This window comes from Rhinopithecus bieti, unplaced genomic scaffold (assembly GCF_001698545.2).
Source record: "Rhinopithecus bieti isolate Rb0 unplaced genomic scaffold, ASM169854v2 scaffold_30775, whole genome shotgun sequence".
NCBI lineage: Eukaryota > Metazoa > Chordata > Mammalia > Primates > Cercopithecidae > Rhinopithecus > Rhinopithecus bieti.
The window spans coordinates 3,629,310-3,638,596 of NW_016813906.1; the positions used below are offsets into that span (position 1 = coordinate 3,629,310).

Here is a 9,287-nt window from a genome sequence, read left to right on the forward strand (position 1 = left end):
GCCTAATTTTTGTATTTTTTTTTTTTGGTAGAGACAAGGTTTCACCATGTTGGCCAGGCTGGTCTCAACTCCTGACCTCAGGTGATCTGCCCACTTCGGCCTTCCAAAGTACTGGGATTACAGGCGTGAGCCATCATGCCCTGCCAGGACTTCTTAAGAGTACTTTTACTTTCTTTTTTTTTTTTTTTTTTTTCTTTGAGACGGAGTCGCTCTGTCACCCAGGCTGGAGTGCAGTGGCTGGATCTCAGCTCACTGCAAGCTCCGCCTTCCGGGTTTACGCCATTCTCCTGCCTCAGCCTCCGGAGTAGCTGGGACTACAGGCGCCCGCCACCTCGCCCGGCTAGTTTTTTGTATTTTTAGTAGAGACGGGGTTTCACTGTGTTAGCCAGGATGGTCTCGATCTCCTGACCTCGTGATCCGCCCGTCTCGGCCTCCCAAAGTGCTGGGATTACAGGCTTGAGCCACCGCGCCCGGCCAACAAACTTAATAATTTCTTACAGCTGCTTTGTTTGTATTAGTATGCAAACAAGGTCCACACATTATATTTAGTTAATATGTCTCTTAAGCCTTATGTAAAACTTACAAGGTACTTATGTATAACAGCATCTCCTCTTTACCTCACCCTTTTTATTCATGCCATGTATTTGTTGAATAAAACAAATTAGGTGTCCTGTAAAATCTTCTACATTCTGGATTTGGCTTGTAAGATATTCCTGGTTTATCTTTTGACATACTCTACTTTCTTTGTAATCTGGCATTTAGATCTAGAGGCTTCAGCAGATTTGGATTCATTTGTTCTTACGAGATTACTTGGTGCTCTGTATTTACTATATTACATGAGGATGCACGTGATGTCTGATGATTCCTTGGTTCCTCTTTTAATAAGTTTAAGATTGATCGATATGTTTAGATCCATTCAATATAAAGTTCCCCATCAGCCTATCACCTGATGATTTTAGCCTCTAATAATAATCATTGCCTATATCTAATGTTTCATTAGGATTTATAAATGGTAATTTAAAAAATTCCATCATCTGCATTTCTTAGTTGAAAATCTTCTGTAGAGAACTTCTCATCAGTTGTTTGGTTAATTTGAGGTACAGCTCATAACGGAGAGACTGGATAACTGCTTGTTTTCTTTTCCTTTTAAAACAGAAACCAATTTTTAGAATAATGAGTTGGTGCTTAGCAACTGTCACAGAGATCTAAAGTGATTTTTTTTAAGTATCTTTATGAACTCATAGATTTTATATATTTAGTTAATTTTATTTATCATAGTCATTTTCTTTTTGATGCTTAAATTGTCCCATTTTTTGGTCAGTACAAGCCCCTTCATGTTGGCTCCTGAGTTCTTTTAATATAACCCAAGCTTCTTTGCCTTCTGATACCAGTTGCCTCAGGCTCATGTACTCATTTTATCCCATAACTGTAATCAGCCATTTCTCCAAAGAATCATGATTTCTTTATAGGAAATAGTATTTGAATGCCTCAATCTGGAAACTTGAGTGTTCATTGCTGTTACTTCTAGGTTTTTTTCAGTGGACAAAGCTAGGAAAAAATGCTTTTTGGAAAGAATGTAATTATGAGTTTGTATTGATATTTACAATTCAAATGGGCATTATAGGGTTTTTACTTCTTTGCTTATATCACTTTTGCTCTGAAAATGCTGTTTTCTAATGTTAACATCATTGTAGTATGGTTTTTGGTTATGTTCTACTTGTTATATTTCACTTATGCTTTTCCTGTCTACATGTTTATGTTAGTTTATATAAAAATTTCAATACTAATATTGCTAACAATGGAAAGTTTTGATATTTCTTTGTAATTCTTGTTGAGACCATTTTGTTCTCAGCAGCAACTACTGCATATTGATAACTTAGTTGCTAGATTTTTTTCTTGAGTCCTTTTTCAATGCTAGTAAGAACCTTTTAAGGTAGGACTTTGATTAAATGTGTGAGATTAGAATAATAGTTTAAAATTAATTTCTAAAGTTTGAATTTTGATTTATGAGTTTATAAATCCTAATTAATAAGGGTTATCAAAAATTGATTACAAATTACATCAAAGGGCTTAATGTAATAACCCTAAAAACGTAAAGTGAACAAGTGAAGCATGTTTGGTTTACATTTCCTTGACATTGGAGAAAAGTTTGAAACATTTATCTTTTTATTATAATTTTAATAAACAATACAAATACAAGGAGAGACTAGGGGAACCAGAGTAAAAGTATAGGTATCATGTCCCATTAAACTCTTCTTATCAAAAATAACTTTATACATTGTAAGTCACAGCTCTCTTGGCCATTTAATTTTGAACAAACATTTACTAGTTTAAAACTAAAATAAAATTTTGAGATCTCTGATTTACAATATCTATTTAGTACATTTATTCCATTTCTGAATAAAAATGAAATCCTGTGTTTTAGCTTTCTTCAGAAATTACGGACAAAGTTGGTGATCTTATTGCTCATTTAAGATAGTATACCTAAAAATATAAGAATTATTAGTGTACTGTTAGGCTGTATTGTTAGTAATAGGGCTCCTATACTATAATCACCAATAAATATGTTGAGAGTGATGCTCACATGAAGTCAGTAGTTATTGAACTTTTTCAGGAAATGTTGTAAATCTTCCATGGAGTTGCCTAGTAATAACTGCATATAGTGGGAGTTCAGTATATATTTAATAAGTGAACAATTACCTATATTTTAAAAAAATCCTATGTGGTAGGTTATTTTATTTCTATATTGGAGCTGAGCCACTGAACCCTAAGGCCTCAAAATAGGAATTGTTAAAGTCAGGATTTAAAACTTCTGTTTGTGAAGCCTTTCTGCTATGTACCTTTCCCTCTTTTCTGTGAAGAGTGTGTTACTTCTCTGCTTTTGCCTTTTTACCTGTTATGGTTCTAGAGTAGGAGTAACCTGTCTGACTCAGAAGGTAGAGTGTATAAATGTCATAAACCTGGGATTGAAAAATGTTTTTACTATTATCCAGGTTTATTTTACCTTCAATTTTGTGGATAGCAATAATTAATATTTCAGAATAAAAACGAATTTTGAAAGAAGTGCTATACTATATTAATGCATTTTATTTAATAACTAGTAGAGCACAGTCTTCATAGTGTTAGGTTGGTGTACAACCTAAATACGAATTTATTTTGGTGGCCCATCAGTCTATTTTTAGGCAACATTAAGCATTTATATTATAAAAAAGGCAGCATATACCTTGTCTTCTAGGAGCTTACCCTCTAATTAAATCCGTATTGATATTCTCAGCTATACGGATCTGCTTTCACAGTTTTTTTTTCATCATAAAGCAGATTCAGAACTAAATTGAAGTAGTTCCAGTTAATAGTTTTGATTTTGAAGTGCTGTTTTGTAGTATCTATTCTTTTTAATATGATCTCAATTTAATAGTATCCTATCCTTGTTAAAAAAATTAATATATACTTAAAAAATAAGATTAAACATATACTTAAAAGAATAAAAATTGCAACTTTTTTTAGGATTGTATTTGTCAGAAGTGTTTATAATTTTCAACTTGTCCCTATCTACTTCCGTTATTTATTATGGCTTATTTATTTATTTAATTATTTATTTACTTACTTTTTGTAATACTGTTTGATAGTTCAGACCATATGAACATCTAAGTAATTTGTAGATACATTTATTTTTACTTTCCAAATAAGCTGTTTGTCTAGGTTAGTAACTTCAAAATAATTGGTAATTTTAGCTTCAGCAATTCTAGTAATGTTTTTATATATCTTGTAAAAGAATTTAGTTTTGGTTGGGAGAACATAAGCATTGTAAAGCCATCATAGATAGGCCTAGCAAGGAACGGGACTGTAATCTAGCCAGATGGGTGGCATAGTACTCCAACTTACCTGGTTGAAGAATAGTACAGAGTGTAAGTCAGTGAAAGAAATTAGCATGTAGATATTTGTTCTGATAATGAGGGGTTTTTGTTTGTTAAGATGTGGTTCATAATGGTGTACAAATATGTCAGTTTAGGTAATGTACTTAGAGTTCAGGCCTTTCTTTAGAGGTACTTTTTTAAAAACGTATATATCAAACATCATATTCATGGGAGTAGAGAGATAGTGAAGCCTTGAGGATCAATGTAATAAAAGTTTTTTTTTTTTTTTTTTAATCTCCAGTAGGCATAATAGTCTAGGAAAATATTAAAATCATAAGTTCTTTTCATGGCATAAAATTGACATTTTGCATGACCTTCAGTGCAGTCCTTTAACTTTTCTTGTTTCTTTTCATGAGCAGGGGAATGAGTCAGCCAGATTTTCTATAAAACAATGGATACTTTTGTTAGGCACTAAGAAGATAATGAAATTATGTTTTGCAATCAGGTATTAACAGTTCATTGTCTTGCATTCCACAGCCAATTCAGGTTTTCTTCTTTTAAACAGGAAGTTGCCTTAAAGAATAGACAAGAGCTATATGCACCACCTCCTCCTCCCCAGTTCTACTCAAGCCTTATTGAAGAGATAGGAACTCTTGGTTGGGATAAGTATGTCTGTTTTAAAATATATTTTAAATGCCTTTGTTTTATACATTTTAACTGAATATATTTCTAGTTTTAGCAATTTATACCTGATTTTAGTCAAAGTGTTTCATTGTAACTAGAGTATTTGATCCTTATTGTTGCTGTGAATTAAAGAGAGGAATATCATCATAAAAAATTGACTTACAAAGTAAAATGCTAAATATAATTTGGAGAAAATGACATTTTTATGTACACAGTAAGATGTTACCGTAATAGATACTTTCACTGAACATACAACTGTATTCTAAATTTTCCATATTTGAAGAGTAGTGCTTGGACACATGAAAGAGGCTGGAAAAATTGCAGTATTTTTGAAATAATTGTAGTTATTTTGGTTAATATACAATTTGGCATGTCTAAATTTACATATATAACATTATAAGTGCTTTTGTAATTTGAGTAGTAAATTTTAGCAACTAGGGTTTGGAAGAATCATCTAGCTTTCTTTGAAAAAAAAGATTTTTTTTTTTAGAAAAACTGATGCATAAAGAAACCTAAGTTCAGTAGACATGTAAGAAGGTTGTTAAAACTTAATCCACATACCACCTGGAAAAAGTATGTGATGATTTGCTTGCTATTCAGTTTCTGAATTTAGCTTCCTTCTTAGTGTGGATACTTTGAAACATTACATTTATTATTAGGTGTATTATAACGTTTCTACTTTGAGCTAAAGCAGCAGTGAAGATATGTCAATTTAGTTCTTATCACTTCTTAACCAGTATCAATAGTATTTTAGTATTCATTTATTATTTCCATTTAGATTGCTCTGTTACTAAGATAAATCAAGGGCTAACTTAGGTACAATGTGAAAGGAATGTGCAATTGTTCACCACTAAGTTTTTCTTATTATGTTTAAACATCTTATTATTCATCTGTTTCTAAACTATTTTCAATGAATTGGCCTTTTGATAACTAACGTAAAAATCCAGAAAGTCAAATCGCCATTTGAAAGAGAACAAGGAACGTATCCTAAGTGCAGAATATATGTCCTTTAATATGTTTTATACCATTACTGATAACTAAAGAAAAACTAAAGACTTAAACATATTTTAGAGTTCCAAATTATTCCCATGTAAATAGTCTAAAATTGCCATTAAATATGTGATTATTAGAGAAAGAAGAATTATTTTATTTGCCTTTGCCTTCTACTTTCCTTTATATTCCTTAAAAGGCTTTTATTTAGAAAGTTCCTCTTCTTATGTATAGATCAATATTTTCCCTTTTGTTTTAACCACTAAAATTTGACTGAGTGGGCCATACCTCTTTTGGTGCACTTATGTGCAGAGATAGGTTAGCCATTCCTTCAGTCGTGACTTTATTTATGTAGACTTAATTTTTTATGAATGCTTCTTTATCTTACCACCTCCCTGATTAAGAGTCAAAAGTGTGTACGATCTGTGCTTGAGCCAAGTTATTTAAATACTGGTCTTGATAAAAATTACAGCCTCAGATTTCAACTTAAAACCTTACTAAAATCCTGATCACACGTAATAGTGTTTCACTGTAGATGGACTGCTTAAAGTCTCTAATCTTATTTTATATATTTTCTCAATTTTACCCATTGATCTTAGAACCTAACTACTTTCTTTTGCTCTCTTGTATAGTTGCTCTTGAGGATGCCACTGACTTGGGTTAAAGGATGTTGTATGAAATAGCCCTAAGAAATGCAGTAGGAATTTTAATTTTGGATGTCTTCCATTTTATGATATAGCACTATCTTTATGAGAAGCCATTAAAGAAGTTTTATTCTGTTTCAGATGCTAGAAAAGTCATGCTTTGCCTGACTATCCAACCTGCCACTTAAAGAATAATGTGAACTGTGTCATTGACTGTTCTCTTTGACTTGGCCTCTAGGAAAGTTAGAGTCAAATTTTTGACATGCTTTTTAGAGCCATGCTGGATATAGTATTTATATTTTTCTGTATGCTAATCTTATCCTGACTTTTGTTCTCCTGTGATTCTTCTCTTCATATCAAGGGTACATGTTATCTATGTGACTCATCACTGTTGATTTTGATCTTGATTACCTGGTTGAGGTAGTATTTGTCAGGTTTCTGCACTGTAACGTTACTGTTTTTTTCCCTCTCGCTATACTGTACTCTCTGGAAGTCACTATGTGTAGCCCACACTTAAGGAGTGGGCAGTTACACTCATACCTCCTTTAGGGCAGAGTATTTAATAGATTTGGAATTTTTCTGCTCAGATTTTGTTCTCATTTATTTTTTCAGTCATTTATTTGAAATACTATGGACTCATGGATATTTATTTTATACTTTGGGTTATAATCTAATACTATTTTACTTTCTTGTTCAATTTGTTCTAGCTTTGGCCATTGAGAGCTCTTTCAGTTGGCTCCTGTGTGCTTTTGACAGGCCCCATCATTGTGGATGTATTTATATTTTTGAGCATTTCCTTACTTTCTGGCACTGAAAGAAATTTTGTATATTTCCTGCCCTTGTCCTAGAATCAACGACTTTTCCAAGGAGTCCTGGTTGCTTTTGTTAGTGAGTGACATTAGAAACCAGGATGTAGGCACTATGGGTGCTTGTTGCTATTGGTATGTTGTTGTTTCTAGACCTTCTTAGCTGAAAAATGGAAAAAAAATGTGTTTATACTAACTCGTGTGTACATATCTGTGAATGTTTTTGTATATAACCATTTGTGTCTCTATTAAGGTAAACATGATTTTATACTGATGTCTGCAACTCCAGTCCATTACCATATGTAGTTTTCTAGCCCACTCACTTGGTATATCTGAAATCTCATATTCCAACAGGGAGAAACCAAGCTCCCATTATCTGTTATCCATTTACTTACTTGTTCAGTTGCAGTATACATGGAGAGCACTATCAGAATTATTAATCTGTACCCCCATGGATAACAACTTTATCAACTATGCAATGCTTATTTTTATAGATTTTTTTTTTTTGTTTTTTGCTTTTAAAGGCTTCACTCATTTTCACAGTTACTTAGGTTAGAACCATTTCCTCCACCCTCTTCAATGTACTTCTTTCCTGTATTTGTAACACAGATTGTTTTGTCATGTTCTCCGTTTCATCCTGCATTCATTTTAAAAAATGATTTTAGGATCTATAGTGATGCTGCCTTTTTCTTTCCAGATGAGTTTTTTGTGCCTTTTAATTTTCTTAATCAGTTTTGCAAGAGCCATATGAATTTTTTGTTTTTTCAAAGACCCACCTTTTAACGTTGTTAATTTTCTCTATTTTATGTTTTTTGTCATTAATATCTGCTTATTAAGCATTTATTTATTTATTTTTTTAGTTTTGCTTCCTTTGTAATTTCTTGAGATGGATATGTAGGTCATTGATTTTTTTTCCAATTTATCTTATGTTGTTATATATTAATTTAAGGCTGTAAATTTGTAAGCAATCTTAGCTAGATTCCGTAAGTTTTGATGTTACATTTTATTACTGTCAGTTAAAATGTTAATTTTCATTGTGATTTCTTTTGGCTTATTTAGTATATCTCTTAATTTTCAAACAACTGGAGATTTTTGGGTTATTGAATTCCAGTTTAAGTCTGCTTTTATCAGAAATCATCCTTTTAATTATCTCAATACTTTGAAGTTTCCTGAGGCTTGCTTTATCACCCAGCATCTTGTCAATTTTGGTATGTGTTCTGTTTCCACTCAAAAAGAGTACGTAATCTCTTGTTGGGTATAGTGCTTTACTTTTATTCATTCCTCACATTTGTTATGTGTGTCAGATATCCTGTATGTTTAATGATGTATTTGGTTTTTTGTCTGCTTGTCCTAAGATCTCTGGAGAGAGCTGTGTTAAATTTTCCCAATATGATTGTGAATTTTTGGAATTGTTTTTGTTCCCCAAAATTTGCTTTATGTCTGTTTACAGTCATGTTATTGGGTGCATACAGATTTATAATTGCTCTATCTTCCTTGTTGGTTTTCCCTTTTATTATTAGGACATGTTTCTTTTCTTCTCTAGAAATATTATTGTCTTAATGTCTACTTTGTTATAACTTCACAAGCTAATTAATTACATATTTTAAAACTACTCTTTACCATTTGCATCTTTTAAAACAGATTTTAATGCTTTGTTGAAATTCTTCATCTTTTTCTCTATTTTCTTCTTTTTTTTTTTTTTTTTTTTTTGAGGCGGAGTCTCGCTCTGTCGCCCAGGCTGGAGTGCAGTGGCGCAATCTCGGCTCACTGTAAGCTCCGCCTCCCGGGTTCACGCCATTCTCCTGCCTCAGCCTCCCGAGTAGCTGGGATTACAGGCACCCGCCACCTCGCCCGGCTAGTTTTTTGTATTTTAGTAGAGACGGGGTTTCACCATGTTAGCCAGGATGGTCTCCATCTCCTGACCTCGTGATCCGCCCGTCTCGGCCTCCCAAAGTGCTGGGATTACAGGCTTGAGCCACCGCGCCCGGCCTCTATTTTCTTTCATAGTTTTAAAATATTTTTCTTGCTGGCAGCCACCAGAAACTTGAAGAGGCGAGGAATAGATTCTCTCCTAGAGCCTCCAGAGGGAGCACATCTTTGCTGACATCTTGATGAGAGAATAAGTTCCTGTTGTTTTAGCCAAATATATGTGTGTGTGTGTGTGTGTGTGTGTGTGTGTGTATTTTTTTCCTAAGTCCTATCTTCTGGATCCCTTTTTGTTGTTTTTATTTCTCTTTATTTCAGTCCTACAGAGTCTGCAATTCCTTATTCCCCTCTGCTGCCAAAGGTGAAATAATTTTTTTTTTTTT

General features: G+C 33.0%; 1 protein-coding gene across 6 annotated transcripts in view; it reads left to right on the top strand.

Annotated features, from left to right (window-relative positions):
- The window catches only part of FANCL (FA complementation group L), an 80,461-nt gene that overhangs the window by 15,613 nt on the left and 55,561 nt on the right, over positions 1-9,287 (top strand). For all 6 annotated transcript variants that reach the window (XR_001880865.1, XM_017849073.1, XM_017849074.1 and 3 more), the window contains one exon: positions 4,420-4,520. Coding sequence is in view for 5 of the 6 variants with exons in the window: in XM_017849073.1 (XP_017704562.1) it covers positions 4,420-4,520 (101 nt within the window). In the remaining variant the exon portion in view is untranslated. The remainder of the gene's footprint in view (positions 1-4,419; positions 4,521-9,287) is intronic.